This window comes from Apodemus sylvaticus, chromosome 4 (assembly GCF_947179515.1).
Source record: "Apodemus sylvaticus chromosome 4, mApoSyl1.1, whole genome shotgun sequence".
NCBI classification, from domain to species: domain Eukaryota; kingdom Metazoa; phylum Chordata; class Mammalia; order Rodentia; family Muridae; genus Apodemus; species Apodemus sylvaticus.
In genome coordinates, this window is record NC_067475.1 from 59,383,939 (window position 1) to 59,401,867 (window position 17,929).

At 42.7% G+C, this 17,929-nt stretch overlaps 1 protein-coding gene across 3 annotated transcripts in view; it reads left to right on the forward strand.

Annotated features, from left to right (window-relative positions):
* The window catches only part of Lrig2 (leucine rich repeats and immunoglobulin like domains 2), a 59,753-nt gene extending 43,232 nt beyond the window's left edge, over nt 1-16,521 (forward strand). Inside the window, exons 13-18 of one of the 3 annotated variants that reach the window (XM_052179580.1) lie at nt 1,268-1,588; nt 2,923-3,204; nt 5,892-6,341; nt 7,363-7,512; nt 8,498-8,785; nt 12,532-16,521. In XM_052179580.1, coding sequence (XP_052035540.1) covers nt 1,268-1,588; nt 2,923-3,204; nt 5,892-6,341; nt 7,363-7,512; nt 8,498-8,785; nt 12,532-12,731 — 1,691 coding nt within the window. In that variant the 3' untranslated portion in view covers nt 12,732-16,521. The remainder of the gene's footprint in view (nt 1-1,267; nt 1,589-2,922; nt 3,205-5,891; nt 6,342-7,362; nt 7,513-8,497; nt 8,786-12,531) is intronic. The other 2 variants (XM_052179581.1, XM_052179582.1) reach the window with 2 other exon arrangements.
* Nucleotides 16,522-17,929: the final 1,408 nt, after the last annotated feature.

Here is a 17,929-nt window from a genome sequence, read left to right on the forward strand (position 1 = left end):
TTTTATACCTAAATCTTATTTACAGTGGATTGAATTCTGTTTCCATTGTCACACATACCCCTTTGACTTTTACTTAGGTTTTTTGTTTTTTGTTTTGTTTTTAATAAAACATACTATATTTACTTATATAAAGCATACTATATTTTGTTTGTCTGGGTTTGGGACAGGGTCTTACTATGTAGCCCTGGCTGGCTTAAAATTTATTATGCAGACCAGACCAGGTTGTCCTGGAGCTTAGACATCTGCCTGCCTCTCCTTCCCAAGTGCTGAGATTAATGATATGTGCTACTATGCTGGCTCATACTATATTTTTTATACTATTCCAATTACCTTTTACGGCACAAAGTAATGTTACTAAACTAAGATCCTTGTTTAGAATTTCTATAGCAGCCTCTCTCAACCCATAGTGTTTTTATTTATGAATCCATAGTGCACTAGGCAGTCATAAACCAGTTTTCACTTGTGTGTGTGTATCCTGTTTGTATTCTTCTATATTAGTGCTGAAGCTATGTACAAAATACTTTCAAGTCATGTATTTATTAATATTCCCCATGAAAAAAATAAATTTACATTCCCATTTTCTGTATTATATAGAAAGGATAATAGTTAATTATAAATATTATAAACATTTTGTATATGTAGCATTCATTATAGGACATAAATATTTTATATATGTGTGTGTATATATATATATATATGTGGTGATGGCATTAGAACTTGTCTTGAAATTCTTATGTAAGGTTTCTCTCCATCCCTACCCCACCCACTGGCAATGCATAGTAAACATGGAAGAGTCCTGAGGGATGGTGGAAGAGTACTAGGTGCTGAGGTCCAGAACCTGAGTTCTAGCCCACCTTCTGTCACTGCTTGACGTCTTTGAGCAAGCTATTTGACTTTTGGAGCTCATTTTCCTCAGCTTTAAGCAAGAGATTAGACTCAACTCTAGAGTCTTCTTCACTCTTAACATAGCTCCTGTGACTGAAACATACAGTGTTGGGGCTGGAGAGATGGCTCAGCGATTAAGAGCACTGACTGCTCTGCCAGAGGTCCTGAGTTCAAATCCCAGCAGCCACATGGTGGCTCAAAACCATCTGTAATGAGATCTGATGCCCTTTTCTGCTGTACACTGCTACAGTGTACTTATAGACATTAAATAAATAAATCTTTTTTAAAAAAGAAACTTATAGTGTTACAGTCTTTGTTTTAAGATCCAGTTTGAGGTAAAATCTGTACCTGACTTGGTCACTGTTGCGTTTGTTCCCTTTAGATGACTTTCTGAAGCCGCAGATAAGGACACACCCTGAAAGCACAGTTGCGTTAAGAGGTGCTAACGTGACACTGACGTGCACTGCAGTGAGCAGCAGTGATTCGCCCATGTCCACCATGTGGCGCAAGGACAGTGAGGTCCTGTATGATGTGGACATTGAGAACTTTGTTCGTTATCGGCAGCAGGATGGAGAAGCTCTGGAGCATACTAGTGTCTTGCGCCTCTTCAGTGTGAACTTCACAGATGAAGGGAAATATCAGTGCATTGTTACTAATCACTTTGGTTCTAATTATTCCCAGAAAGCCAAATTGACTGTAAATGGTAAGGAATTGTGCTACTGGACATTTAAAATATCTTTTTTTTTTTTAAACTTATTTATTTCTAGAATAATCGCCATGCCTATCTGGCCATGCTATTGGGGAAAAAGTACTTTGAAGTATTTTTTGCATCTAAAATTATAAGTCTCAACTATAAATCAATTTACATCTAAATTAACAAGAAAATTGGGTCATACCCCACATTTGGAGGGAGCCCTTAGTGTTACTATCTCTTGACTGTGGCACATGGAAGGCTGCACTCGTGGGTCACCCGCCTGCCCACTAGCCTACATTCTTCTTTGCCCTAGGCGATACTTCATTTCCAATTCTCAGAAACATTGATTTCTCTAGTACTGCTTCCTGTGTCTTTTCATACTTGAGAATGTTTATGACATCTCTAGGTTTGGTGGTTTCTATAGATTTCTGGATAGAGCCAAAATCATTTTGAAAATAAAGCTCACCTAGTATTTGTAAAAACCTTTCCTAAAGCAGCTTGGTCTGTCTATTATCTGTGAGATTGAGTAACTCCTGTGCTTCAACTGAACGATGTATGTGCGCCCCGTGCCTGTGTTTCTTCCTTTCTTTCTTTCTTTCTTTCTTTCTTTCTTTCTTTCTTTCTTTCTTTCTTTCTTTCTTTCTTTCTTTCTTTCTTTCTTTCTTTCTTTCTTTCTTTCTTTCTTTTTTAACATTTCTAGCTTTTTTTTTTTAGATTTTATTTTATTGTGTTATGGGTACCTTCATGTATGTCTGTACCACATGCATTCCTGGTACCCACAAAGGCCTAAAAAGGGCATTGATCTTCCAGGACTGAAGTAACAGACAGGTAGTTGTAAGCTGCCGTGTGGGTGCTGGGAATTGAACCTGAGTCCTGCAAGAGCAATACCAGTTCTTAACCACTGAGATAACTCTTCAGCTCTACAACCCACTCTGATGTTTCTTAAATGAGGTTTTTAAAAAGCATAATTAAAAAAAAAAAAAACAAAACAAAACCTGGTTCTATTAACATCTGTTGCTGTTAGTTAGATTGGGAAGCATCACTTGACTGTCCTAAGTGAAAGAGTAATATTAAGCACCAAATTCTAAACTGGCATTCAAAAAAGTTTTTGGCTTTCTGATTCCCTGCTTCCTGTCGGCATGGTGAAATGGGCATGGCATATATTCTAGAAGTGTTGTGTCACTGTGCTGCATACACTGAAGGGCTGGTGGGAACGACGGGTGCAAACACTGTGTTATTAGTTCAGAGAATATGGTTTCTCAGACATCAGGATTCTGCCTGCTAGATTTGTGTGCATGTGTGTTTTCCTTTTGCCTACTTTCTCTGTACTGTTTTTGGAACAGAGATGCCATCTTTTTTGAAAACTCCGATGGACCTAACTATTCGCACTGGTGCCATGGCGAGATTAGAATGTGCTGCAGAGGGGCACCCTACACCTCAGATTTCCTGGCAGAAGGACGGTGGTACTGATTTTCCTGCAGCCCGAGAAAGACGCATGCATGTCATGCCTGAGGATGATGTCTTCTTCATTGCCAATGTGAAGATAGAAGATATGGGAATCTACAGCTGCATGGCACAGAATATAGCAGGAGGCCTCTCAGCAAATGCCTCACTCACAGTGTTAGGTGAGCTTTCTTTGTCGGGACCACTGCTTTCCTGGAGCCTCTGAGAGCTACATGTGGCTTGGAAAGGCAAGAAAAGCAATTTGGAGGTTATGGTTTGGTTTTTTTCTCCCAAGACACGGTTTCTCTGCATAGCCCCAGCTGTCCTGGAACTCACTCTGTAGACCAGGCTGGCCCTGAACTCAGAAACCCGCCTACATCTGCCTTTGTAGTGGTGAGATTAAAGTCATGTCCCACCACCTCAGGCTTATGTTGTTCTTATTTTCTTATTTTGTTCAGGGTTATGTCAGCTGAAGGTATTAGTGGGGAAATGACATACATAAATCTTTATCACAAGCTTCAGATCCCCTTATTCGTTTATGTTTCCTCTGTAACATTTTAATTCATATGTGGTTGTTTTTGTCTTTTTTTTTTTTTTAACTGTTCAGCAGATTTGCATTGGGAGTTCTGCTTTTCCTAGAAAGATCCTAATCATTTGGTACAGCTACATATAAAACCTAAGAAAGTTTATATTTTCTTTTTAAAAAATACTTTTAAAAAGTTTATTATCAAAAATGATTTGTCTTCTGGTTAGATTTTCTGTCTTCTTTTTAGTATGTTCCACATAATTTTAATATTCTTCAAAAGTGTCTTTTCCCATGCTGGACATTATGACATACTCCTATAATCCCAGTATATACACACACACACACACACACACAGAGAGAGAGAGAGAGAGAGAGAGAGAGAGAGAGAGAGAGAGAGAGAGAGAGAGAGAGAGTCAGAGAGAGACAGAGAGAGAAAGAGAGATGGGGGTTACATTAATTTGAGAGTGGCCAGGTTTAAATAGTTCTGGGTCAGCTGGGGCTATACAGAAAGAATCTTATCTCTAGAAATTAGAGAGAAAAGAAGTGTTTTCCTGAAAAATTCCCCTGGCTTGTGTTTTGTTTTACTCATTTTTGGTTTTTGAGACAGGGTCTGCTGTAGCAAAGGAAGGCTGGACTTGAAACTGCCTCCACTTTCCTCTATTTTCCAAGCTCTAGGATTATAGCTGTGTGCCTTGTTATTCTTAGTTAAAACAGGGTTCTTTATGCAACTCAACCCAAAGCAAATCATGCCGTCCAGGTCTCTGTTTTCTTACCTATCGGAGTTTTATGGGGTCATCTTCTCCTCCTTCTTTTCTTCCAACTTCTCCTTTTCTTATTCGTCATTTTCTTCCTCTTCCTCCTATTCTTCTTCTCTCTCTCTTCTTTTAAAGATAGACTCTCTTACTCTACCAGGTTGGCCTGGAGAATTCATGTCTTACAGGTGAGCCACTCTGACCTGGCTGTCAAAAACCTTTAAAATAAGTTTCTTAACTTGGAAGCTGAGGCAGAAGGATCAAGAGTTTCAGGTCAGCTTGGGGTATATAGTTGGGAACCTGCATCAGAAATAGACATCCCCAGCACGCACTGACCAGCAGCCTGGCTTCTGTGCACCAGGCCAGTGTTGCGCTGAGCTGCTGTCTTGCCTGCTTTACTGTCTTTCCTACTTTACTTACCTGCAAAGGTGCCTAAATGGCTGTAAACTTGTAATCTTTTGCTTTGGCCTCCTGAGCAGAGTAGATGGAATTACAGCCCTGTATCACCACAGCCAGTATATAATTAGATTTTTTTCTGTTTTGAGTCTTTTGTGTATCTGAAACATTAACTGTACATTTCTTTTTTTTTTTATTTGATATATTTTTTATTTAAATTTCAATTGATTTCCCTTTTCTGGCTCCCCACTCCCGGAAAGTCCCATAAACCCTCTTCCCTCCCCCTATTCCCCCATCCACCCCTTCCCACTTCCCTGTTCTGGTATTCCCCTATACTGCTGCACTGAGTCTTTCCAGAACCAGGGGCCACTCCTCCATTCCTCTTGGACATCATTTAATATGTGGATTATGTCTTGGGTATTCCAAGTTTCTAGGCTAATATCCACTTATCAGTGAGTGCATACCATGATTGATCTTTTGAGACTAGGTTGCCTCACTTAGTATGATGTTCTCCAACTCCATCCATTTGTCTAAGAATTTCATGAATTCATTGTTTCTAATGGCTGAATTGTACTCCATTGTGTAAATAGACCACATTTTTTTGTATCCATTCCTCCGTTGAAGGACATCTGGGTTCTTTCCAGCTTCTGGCTATTACAAATAGGGCTGCTATGAACATAGTGGATGGAGCATGTGTCCTTATTGCATGCCGGGGAATCCTCTGGGTATATGTCCAAGAGTGGTATAGTGGGGTCCTCCAGAAGTGTCATGCCCAGATTTCTGAGGAACCGCCAGACTGAGTGGTTGTACCATCTTGCAATCCCACCAGCAGTGGAGGAGTGTTCCTCTTTCTCCACATCCTCGCCAACACCTGTTGTCTCCTGAGTTTTTAACCTTAGCCATTCTGACTGGTGTGAGGTGAAATCTCAGGGTTTTGATTTGCATTTCCCTAATGACTATTGATGATGAACATTTCTTAAGGTAATTCTCGGTCATCCAAAGTTCTTCATGTGAAAATTCTTTGTTTAGTTTTGTACCCCACTTTTTAATAGGGTTATTTGGTTCTCTGGGGTCTACCTTCTTGAGTTCTTTGTATTAACTGTACATTTCATCATGCTTTTTGTAGTCTCATTCTATAGGCTTAGACTTAGGCTATACATTTCCTAACTTAGTATTTTTAACCTTCTCCCATTAGAGACACCCTCATTTATTAGACCTCTGGAGGACAAGACTGTAACCCGAGGTGAGACGGCGGTATTGCAGTGCATCGCTGGAGGAAGCCCTGCTCCTCGCCTCAATTGGACCAAGGATGATGGGCCACTCTTAGTAACAGAACGACACTTCTTTGCTGCAGCCAACCAGCTTCTCATCATTGTAGATGCTGGGCTAGAAGATGCTGGAAAATACACCTGCCTTATGTCTAACACTCTTGGGACAGAACGGGGACATATTTACTTAAATGTCATTTCATCCCCCAATTGTGACTCTTCACAGAGTAGCATTGGGCATGAGGATGATGGTTGGACCACAGTTGGCATTGTCATCATTGTTGTGGTCTGCTGTGTCGTGGGCACTTCTTTGATCTGGGTCATTGTCATTTACCACATGAGAAGGAAAAATGAAGACTACAGTATCACAAACACAGGTAAGTGGTACCCAGATGATGCATGGCATGTTCTTAAGAATGTAGGATTTAGTAGAACATAAAAAAAGCTGCACTACTGTGATTGGTTACTTGATAAGAGATGTTAGGAAATTTTTCTGACAAAATATCCAGCTTCCTTGAGATAGTAGAAATTATTTGGTGAAATAGTTTTAAGAATTTGTATATACTGTATATACTTCCCCCTAAATTTACCTCTTAGAATTGTATTACAGGTATATTTTCTTGGTTTTGTCCTTTTGTTGTTGTTGTTTGTTTTGTTATAGAGTTTCTTTATGTACCCCTGGCTGTGAGCACTTGTTCTGTAGATGAAACTGGTCTTAAAGTCAGAGATCTCCGTGCTTCTGCCGCCAAAGTGCTGGGACTGAAGGTGTCTGCCATCACGCCCAGCTTGTTCTTAAGAGGATCTCAGTGCATAGCCCTGATAGCCTGGAGCTCATAAACTCGCCTCTTCTCCCTCTACCTCTTTGTGCTGGGATTACAGGTTCAATCAGTCAGGGGTTGTGTTGTGTTTTTTGTTGTTTTGTACCTTCTTTCTTTAGAGCCTAAAGTTCATTTCCACCATAGATTTGCTGTAAAGTGAGTTGGTCTTTTGCCCCACTCATCCCGGGATCCACAAGAGAAGGAGCCCATGTAGAGAGATTTGGAAATGTGTCTGTAGATAGGATTTTCATCTTTAGGCTTTTTTTAAAATCTCTCTTTTGGTAATCCCCTCACCTTCAGCCCTTTGTCAGTGGTTCTGGGGACTGAACCCACAGCCTGTATGTGTTAGGCAAGTACTTTACCACTGTGCTGTATCTGCAGACTAAGTAATACTTCTAAAATGAAACTCTGAGAAGAACTTTAATAAAAATAATATGCTAAGTGAAGTATGAAGAACTGTTAGGGTCCCAAGTCCATACCATTTTCCAGACCAGTGTCAAAGTGGAATACATTACAAAATTGCCTTCTGTGTATTGACTTCAACTGCCTGAGTTTGAAAGTTGCAGATGTCTCTTTACAGAGGAACTTAATTTGCCTGCAGACATTCCCAGCTATTTGTCTTCACAAGGAACATTGTCTGAACCACAGGAAGGCTACAGCAACTCTGAGGCAGGCAGTCATCAGCAACTTATGCCTCCTGCCAACGGATACATACACAAGGGCACTGAAGGTAGGCACTTTGCTGTTTATAGTTACAATTTCAGTATGTTTTATTGGGTATATTGTTCAGTGTATACTTTCCCCCTTAGTCTGAAGCAATATTTTAGGATAAAACATTCAGTACATTTAACTTTGTGCAAAATGGAATGAAAAATTGTCTATAAAGTCTTAACCAGAGAAGGCCATCTTACAGAAAGAAACACATTACCCTTAAACAGGGATGAAGGACAAAACTGAGGTTCCTGGTCTCTCTTATGACCAGAAGAGATGGTATAGAAACTCATTTCAAGTCTTTCTCATTCCTTTAGAGATGAGCCCTTCAGATAACATCCAGAGGCATTTGGTTCTCCTGCTGACAGGTAGATACTTAGTAAAGTTTAAAGGGCAAAATGACTTTTAGCCTGCAATGGAGAACTTGAAAGGGCTACAAAATGTCCCCTGATAAAGTGACTAGGACATTCTTCTCTCTTAACACCCTCACTTCTGTAGAAAGTGACAGGCATGGGAGAGAGGATTTGACTAGGTTGAACAGCTACTATTGCTTAACCTTTTGTCTTATTCAAAGTAACATGGGCTCTCATATTATAGCAATGCCTGTTTTGCTTTAGTTCACTCAAGCCACACATGTATCTCAGAGGTCTAGGCCTGTCTTGGATCCCTTGGTTGAAATTTAATCTCTACAGCTTAGACAGAGACTTAACATTAGAATTCAAGAGTGTAGGCTCTGAAGCCAGAGTATTTAGATTTAAGTTTCAGCTCTTCCTCGTATCATAAATTTATCTGTAAAGTGTACAGATAAATTGTAGATGAAAATTATATCTACTTCATAAGGATGCTTTGAGGAGTAAATGAGTTAATTCACATAAAGACTTTGGAATTTCACCTGGTTTGCAAAGTAACTGTCTAGTAAATATTAGAACTGTTGAAGAAAATTGATTATTCCCAAACTCTTCTTTATCAGAAAAACATCTGGGTTCCTTCTATGTTGTTACTAGGTGGCACTGGTACCCGGGTAATCTGTTCTGATTGTTACGACAATGCCAACATCTACTCGAGGACCAGAGAGTACTGTCCATACACCTATATTGCGGAGGAGGATGTTTTAGATCAGGCGCTCTCCAGTCTGATGGTCCAGATGCCCAAGGAGACATTTTTATCACATCCTCCCCAAGATGCTGCTAATCTGGAGAGTCTGATACCATCAGTAGAGAGAGAGCCGACCGCCTTTCCCACCAACCATGAAAGGATGGCAGAGAACCCCCCCTTCTCACCGAGGAGCAGTGGTAATGGTCTGGTTTTGATCTCACTTTCCGCTGGTCTGCCCTGCTGTTGTATCAGTAGTGTGGCCTGTAACAGGAAACAAACACATTAGTGCACTAGAATAATTACCATTAACTAGTGCCAACTAGAAGCCTTTACGTGTATTTTCTCCCATCTTCACTTAAATAATACAGGTTTGAAGTACTGAAAATAGAGCATTAGAAACCTAAACTGGTTTTGGTTGCTCTTCTTTCAAGCAAACACTCAGCATCATATCACCTGTGTCAGTTAAAAAAAAAGCTCTTTCTGGACCATGATAGGAACTCTTCTCCAGCTATTCATCAGCTGTCCCTTCCACTCAGAGGAAGAACCCTGGGGAATGAACAGGGCAGGAATTACAGAGTCACAGAGGAAGGTAAGCGCAGGGCTGTGCCCAGGGCGTCAGGCAGCAGTAAGTGATCTGACATGAAACTGAGGATGAGCTCTGTAAGAGACCAATTCTAAAGATTTCTCAAGAGAAATAGGTTAGAAAAGAGCGTTGTCACTGAAGGCGGTCCCTCAGTTCTACACTCAGGGTCGTGAGAACTAAGGTGTAGGACATCTTGTAACCTGTGGGATGTCTTCCTTTTGAGTCTGGTTTTAAGTAAAGAGTCATCGTCACTCAAATGAGAGAGCCTTGGTGTATTGTCCATTCTGTGCCTAGGGTACTCTAATTAATTCTACTCAGTGTGTGCTAGGGTTTATTAGCATGACCTTAGAACTTGTTAGACATGCAGTTGTACTCCCACCCTAGACCTAGTGAATCTACATCTAAATATTAAGATCCAAGGCCTATTTGTATGCTTTGGGTTGTTGTTTGTGTGTGTGTGTGTGTGTGTGTGTGTGTGTGTGTGTGTGTGTGTGTGTGAGTGTGTGAGAGAGAGAGAGAGAGAGAGAGAGAGAGAGAGAGAGAGAGTGTCACAGTGTCATGCTCAGATTCAACAGTAACCCCTACCTTAGCCTTCCATGGGGAGACTAAAGGAGAAAGTCTAGAGCCATTCTCTATTGCTTTTCACCCTATTTGCTGAGACAGAGTCATTTCATAAACCTGAAGGCTGCTGTTTCAGCTAGGCTGACTGGCTAGCAAGCTTCTGAGAGTCTCTTGTCACTGCTCCTCCGTGCTGGGATTATAGTCACTCATGACCATGCCTGGCTTTATGAGTGCTGGGGATTAGAACTCAGGTCTTTTATCTACTGAGCCATATCCTCAGCCCCACATGCATATTCAATCTTGAGAAATTATGCCCTAGTTTATATTCTAGGTGAATTTTGCTTTCATTTATGGGATTTTGTTTCCAGAATGTTAGACCAGCTTTTCCTAAAATATAACTTCCCTGCATGTGTACACACATGCACATACATGTATCCTCTTCTGCCTCTCTTCTCAGTGCTTTGACTAAACCTGGACCCAGGGTTAGTTCCCAGTACCTATACGATGGCTCACGACCATCTGTAACTAAAGTTCCAGGAGATCTAATGCCCTCTTCTGACCTCTACAAGTACCAGGCATGTGTGGTGCACAGACACACTGGCAAAACATCCATACATATAAAATAAAAAATTTAAAAATGTATTTAAAGAAGTACAAGTTCCATTGAAACAGTGAATATTACCTATGTATTATAAAACTGTCATTACAATATGTCTTAAAAATTCCTTTTCTATGAGTCTAGAATTTTGTACTCTAATTTTTATCTTAGTTACGGTTTCTATTGCTGTGATAAGACACCATGACCAAAGCAACTTGGGGATTTACTCTGCTTATAGTTTCATATAACAGTTTACCTTCAAAAGCAGTAAGGGCAAGAACTCAAACAGGGCAGGGACCTGGAGCCAGGAGCCACTGCAAGGCCATGGAGGAGGCTGCTTTCTGGCTTGCTCCTCATGGCTTGCTCAGCTTGCTTTTTATAGAACCCAGGACCATCTGCCCAGGGTCACCCACAGTGCTCTGGGCCCTCTGCTATCAATCACTAAAGAAAATGCCATACAGACTTGCTTATAGCCCAATCTTTTTTTTTTTTTAACTTTTTATTGGTTCTTTGAAAGTTTCACGTACTGTATCCCAGTCCCACTCATTCCCCCATCCACTCAGATCTGTCCTTCATCCCTGCAATAAAACACACCCCCACAGAAAAAAACAAAGCATAGAACACATCTCATCATGGAAGCTCTAAGTATGTCACAGTGTGTCCCACAGTGTATCTCTCTGTCCACACATCTTCACTTGCGAATGTTCGTTGCAGTGAGTCAGTGATCTGGTTTGAGATCTCTGTCTTCTGTGACATCATTAATATTTGATCCTCACTGGATCTCTTTCTGGTTATTGCCCTGTATCATGAAAATCTTGCCGTTTTGGATCTGTAGGACTGGCCCTTTCACATGCTTCAATAATTTACAGATGGGGTAGATTTTGGGGTGGACCAGCTCAAAATCCTGGATCTGGGCCTGGGTGGTCGCTGAGTTGGCGAGCCTGCCAGCTCTCCTGCACTGGCACCACCAGGGCAGGCTGTGCAGCACTGCTCTAGCTAGGCCACCCAGTGCTGCCATTGGCAGGAGGCAGGGGCTGCTATCCGGTTTTCATGCCCTCAGGACCAGCTCACCCATACCTCCAGAGCCAGCTGCACTGTGCTGCCAGTCAGAGCATGGGGCCCACGCTTCCAAAGTGCCGCAGCCTGTCAGGGACTGACTGGGTCAGCTCTCCCACTCTCACATCCTCAGGGCTGGCTCCACTGTGTCACCCAGGCAAGGTACAGGACCCACTCTTCTGAGTGCTCTGGCCAATGAGGAGATAGGGCCAGCTTTTCAACTCTCATGCCCTTGGGGCCAGCTCTTCCAACTGCCACAGTTGACAAGGGTGAGGGGACCACCAGGGCCAGCTCTGCTGTTCAGGCAAGTGGAGTACCAGTTCTCATGGCCCCAGGGCCATCATCTGTCCTAACTGCTGCAGGTGGTGAGGGGCATGGTGCGGGAGGGCATCACGGCCATACCACCCCCTCTCAGCCTGCTCTCCTGGGTGCTGCAGCTGGTTGAGAGGCAGTTACAGCCTAATCTCATCAAGGCATTTTCTTAATTGAGATCCCTTCCAATAACTTCAGCCTGTGTCAAGTTGACATAAAACTAGCCAGTACAATTCTTTGCAGAGAAAAGTGCTAAAATGACAGGTGAAAAGGAACAGCATGACTTCAGAAATCAGCTTGTTAGGTTTGTTGACCATAAAGACCTGGTAGTTTGTGGTTCCAGTTTCTATTTTGTTGTTTTTAATGTTAGCATTGTGCTCTTCATGTCTTTATCAAGACGCTGGGCATCTGAATTTCTTTTGAGGATTGGGTAGGATTTGAAGGATACTGGGGGCTGAAGAGATGGCCAAGGGGTAAAGGGCATGTGTGGCTTTTACAGAGAACCTGGGTTTCATTCCCACCAGCCACATGGCAACTCACAACCATCTGTAACTCCGTTCCAGGAGCTCCAGTACCCTTTTCTGGCTTCTTCAGCCACCAGACAGACACACATGCAGACAGAACACCCATACACATTTGGGGGAATGCATATCAGGGACACATATGCAGACAGAACACCCATACACATTTGGGGGAATGCATATCAGGGACACACATGCAGACAGAACACCCATACACATTTGGGGGCAATGCATATCAGTCAGGCCTTAGGAAATTAATTTTGAAATTCCAGCTATCACTGATGATGTTTCTTGTCTTATTCTCATTCTCAGAAATATTTCAGCGGCCTCTGTGGAACACGAACAGAGAACTGGGCCTTCTTCCCTTCCCCCCACAGCCTGTCGTTGAGTCGCCACAGCCGGCAGAGAGGGATCCAGACTGCTCTTCACCTGTGCCTTGCCACAGGTTACATGACCATGCTTTTGGTTTTAGTCGGACTCGGAACATTCAAGATAGTACTGAGGGCACATGAGGCCCGTCCAGAGGAAGTTTGAGCAGAGACTCAAGTTAGTTAACTTACTACCTCAGAATTGAGAAGAAAAGTCAGCATTTGCATTTCCCTTTGCTCCAGCTAATATCTGACCATATCAGCATAGCCCTGATGTGTGTTTGGGCTTACATCTGGCGAAGAGAAGGTAGTGGCTGACAGAGTGTACCACAGAAATGTGTACCACGTTGAAAGTGCACAGCCCTGGCAGAAGACGATATGGGCAGGTGCCCTTCCCGATTCCCACAGGGCTGTGCCCAGGCGTCCACTGCCTGTTAGGAGGAGTCATTGCTGCTTAGCCCACTGGATTGTTCCAGTCCTCAGAATGGTCCTGAGAAAGTGTCTCTGCTTTGATATTCTACTTTGCTTTCCAAGCACGGAGCAGAGACATCTGAGCTTTCATAACTATAACAAGGATTCTCCAGTGGTGGGAACAGAGAAGAGGCGCTGAGGCTTTGATACTCAAGGTCTTCAGCTAGAATCCAAGTTTCACCAACTGGTAGTACCAGATCAAAGGCTTTTGTATTCGTGTGTGTGTGTGTGTGTGTGTGTGTGTGTGTGTGTGTATTGTGGGTTTCTTTTGTCTCTATAACTGGAGATGTCATTGTAAATATATGTGCATTTATAAATAATTTTTCTACTCATTGACCTTGTGTGTTGGATACAGTGTAAATATTTTTGATATGCCCAAATTATATATAATGTCTGTCTGGTTACTGTATGGGCAACAGCTTCCCAAGATCACAGATTTTACATAACTTAGTGTAGTTAGGTCTGCAAACTCTGTTTAAAGTTCTAAAATTGTGTGTCACAGGTGTATGTATAGAGGCAGGGTACTTAGTGATTGTGCGCTCATAGACTCACTCTTGGTATAATTAACTGCCTGCTTCAAGTTCTGTGCATCTCATACTTGCCGTCTCTTTGCAAGTGCCAGGTGATCATCTCGTCTTGCTCCTCCAGAGCCCAGCAGTGTTGCCACAGCCCTGTGAGCACAGAAGATGACTTATTTCAGCAAAATGCTTTGATGACAAGGAAACCAAAGATTGTTCCTTTTTATGTTTACTCTGTTTTTATCTCCTTCGAGAATGTAGCATATTAAGAAGGGAAGTGTGCTCTTGGGAGTAGATCACACAGACATTCCTGTACTCTGTCGATTTAGTGTGGTTCTTTCTTTATACAAGTATTATTTAAGCCAAACAGTTTTCTGAATTTTTGATAGCAAAAAGCTTTATGTAAACAAAGAATGTTAACACTAATGAAATGTCATTTGCTTTTAGTCTGTCCTGAGTATAGTGCCAGCTTCCTGCTAGATGACTCTCAACTTTTAAAGGTGTCTGTTTATAAGTAACTGCATATATCTAGAGTTCCAAACTCACAGTTTCTTAGCTTTTGTCAGAAAGTTCAGGTGAATTTCTGACATTTTTTCTCCCATGCTTTTTTTCAAACCTAAATTTTCTTCCTCAGACAGCTCCACTGTTTACTTTTTAAACTTTCTCTTTTGGTTAAACTATGATGTTTCTTCATTTCCACCTTGAACATTTAAAGTTTATAGTGTTCTCATCTGTTTAGACTGTATGCTTGCTTCCTTTTAGGCTGTATTCCAGTTGTTTTACTGGCATGACTAGGAGTCAAGAGCCTGCTCTCTTGGCACTGCTCTTGCTGGCCGCGTCTGATTTGTGCTGATGGAGGGACTGTTTATTAGCTGCTCTAAGCTGCTCTCCAGCTCCCTCCAGGAACCAAAGAGGATTGTGCCACTTCAATAAAGAGCTGCCTCTGTGAACTGTTAGCTAGATCAAGGGTGACACTGCTTGCTCTAACTTGAGCTGTATTTATCTTGCCAATACAAGACTTAACAGCTAAGACTTGCTCAGGAGAGGAAAAAAAATGTTCACTTCTAAACTGTCAGTAAACAGAAGCTCACATCTGAATTGAAAAGTCATCTTTTGTCCTGAAGCTGCTCACAGAAGGCTCAGGATGGAAGTGTTCAGCAGCTCGGGCATCCCACTTGGTCTGTGGTCAGAGCTCTGCGCTCCCACAGACAGCACAGGTAGTCGGTAGAGAGCAGGCCCTGACCTGATCCTCTAGAAACACCTTACCCAAGACATCACCTCCAAGCTCCTGCAATGGCTCGTCTGCTGGGGTGTCACTTTGATCTCCTGAGGGTTGGTAAAATGTTGACCTGCCCTTCCAGATCCCTGGCTTGCTTAAGTAACTGATTAGGAACCCTTTACGGATGAGAAGAGCCTGCCTCTGCTCCTAAAATAACAACAGTAGATTCTTACTGTAGAGAACTTGGTTACACGTTTGACCATGGTCTCTGTCCTCCTAGCCATAGGACTAGTGTCTGTTTAGTTAACAAAGGAATCTTCTCTCTGTTCACAGCTATAAAAACATGAAATTATGGCATCATTTTTTTCTGAAAAACAAAACATAAACCAAAACAATCACTGTACTTCAGACATAAATGCCATTGACAAACACTTTAAGTATATGTTGTATTATATGTCTTTACTCTTGATTATTTTTTTAGCAACCACTGGCCTTGAACTCTCAATCTCTTGTCTCTCTTTCCCAAATGTGGAGACTAGATATGTCTGACTTGATTAATTTTTATTCTTGCCTATGGAGCCAGCTAGAGTGTTATCGGTATTACAGCATTCAGTTTTATGTTTTATCAAGTATGTGAAGATGGCCTTTTCTCATGATTTGATATTCACTAACACACTACAAGTAAGCGTGGCTGTTTCCCCTAGTGCTGGATTCAACCTACAGGTCCCTGAATGCCGGGTGCATGTTCTCCCTCTCAACTCAGGCCCCGTATTTGTTCTTCATGGGTGAGATATAGTCCACTTGGGTCTTTCCCCCTTCTTTTGGCAGTCCTGGGGATTACACCTATAGCTTCCTGCACACCAGGCAAGAGTTCTACCTCAGAGTTGCAGCCTCAGCTGAACTGTTTTTCAGCTTAATGGGTGGTTATAAAAACAGTGGGGCCATGAATAGTTTAGCTGTTTGTTTCTGTTAGATCTCTTTCCCTGTCCATTTTGGAGGTATGCTCCCCACCTACTTTGGGTGTTTTGTTTGGAATATGATTAAATATACAGCAGTTAGTCTAGAGTTTCTTTTCTTTTTCTTTTTCTTTTTCTTTTTCTTTTTCTTATTCTTTTTGGACATCTGTCTGGTTTGTTGACAGAAGTACCAAGTGTCTGAGGTAAGGATGTAGTAGGAACATCTGAATATTCAAGAATCACTTGTAGGTTTGTGAGAAGGTGGGAGGTGAGAGAGAGGTTGGTGTCTGGTGTTCTAGGAATCAGGCCCGGGCGGGCAAGTGCTCTGGAGGTAGGAGCGCTGTAGGTTAGGGTTTGGGTCCTCTCCCTCTAGGCTGCACACTGTCCTCCAAGTCTGATAATCGGGGTGAAGAGCAGCGTGACTTGCTGTGCCTGCTGCTGGATGTGAAGTGATCTTGTAGCAGCTATAACTGTTTTCAAAGAGGAGCTGATCTTCAGGTGGCCGAGTGCCCTTGAAGTATCACCTGGCGCTGGAGATGGCCTCTTCACCTGAGTGACTTCTACTCCCTCCACTCTGTTCTCTTGCCCATTAGAGGGTGTCGGGCTGAGCAGCCCTGGTGTAAGGCGCCTCTAAAGAGAAATACAAGCCAAGTTGTTCCATGTGGCTGTTCTCCTGGTATCCTTTATATTTTCTCACATAAGAATGTATATTTTATAGAGCATGTGTTCGTCCTGTCTTCTGTAATGTCAATAAAGCTAAGATATTATGATTCTCTGGTCTTATCTTGCCTGAAGTATAGGAATGAGTAGTGTATCTGGTTCGGGCCCCTTTGAGGGGACTTTTCAAGTAGTTAAGATGAGGTGCTTGCTTTTCTCTAGCTTTCACCAAGTCCTAATTGAGCCTGAAGCTGGCAATGCCCTGGAATGGAGCTGTGCTGGCGGGTGGTGGGGGAGGGTGGTGAGGCACTGTGTGCTCTCCTGCTTGCCCTTCCTGGGGTCCACGTGCTGGGAGACAAATGGGCTCACCAAAAAGAGAGTCACCAAAGTGTTCTTTGCAAGGGGGAACTTAAGAACTATTTTCTAGTCGGTTTGGTTAACTTGCTGTTTGAGGGATGTCAGTATTCTATCTTGGTAGCTCTATACCTCGGAGGTTTGGTCTCTCTGGGGTGTTGGCTCTTTGAGGACTGGGCTTGTCACAGCAATCTATCTCATTGTGTACCTTTGCCATACTCTGGGAAGCACTCACCTGACTCCCAGCAGTCTGGGAGTATAGCTCAGGCGGACAGCTTTAATCTGCATTCTGTGGTTAAGGAAACTGCTGCACTGAAACCATATGCCTAGTAGCAAGAAACAGGTGGGATTTGAGTCCAGGTTCTGACTCATACTGGGGTCATCTGCTTGGAGGCCTAATAGTTCTGAGTTCACAAATTCCATGACTTGACTGCAATCTAGGGAAGCACTCTGGTGAAGCCACTAGTCATGCTCAGGGTGAAAGTGAATTAGAAGATTCACAAATTTTTACTAAAGTCTGATGAAAAACAACTATCACTTTGTTCTCTTGTAAAATAGAATGCAAAACCACCTCCAATGCCATGGTGCCTCCAATGCCTTCTAGCAGCATCCTGTAAAAACACTGTTACACTAGAAGGTATTTCAGAGTTTACGGCCTCGTACTGAACTGTCTGTACTGCATGCTTACATGCTGTGGACTAGGAATGAATGTTGAAGAAAAAGAAAAAGTACGGGCTGGGTATATTGGTCCATGAGAATAATCCCAGTGCCTGAGAATCACAGGCAGGAGGACCAGGCTGAGTTGGAGGCTAGTCTGCTAGACACCCTACCTCAAAAAAGAAAGAGAGGGAGGGAGGGAGGGAGGGAGGGAGAGAGAGAGAGAGAAAGAGAAAGGAGTGGGTGGGTGGCGCCGAGTTTGCGGCTCAGTGTCTGTGTAGAAGCCCCCCTTGGCGGTGTGCTTCCCAGCCCTACTCTGTTGAGGTGGGGTGGACATAGGTGGAACCCACCAGGCTAGCCCATCTGGGAGGCCCAGGTGAGTGAGAGACCCTGTTTTAAAAACAGAGTTGAAAAGGACCACTTTCAGGGAATGGTATCCAAGGTCATCGTCTGGCCTCCACACACATGAAAGTGCACACACAAAGATAGCACAAGTGTAAGCTTTTTATG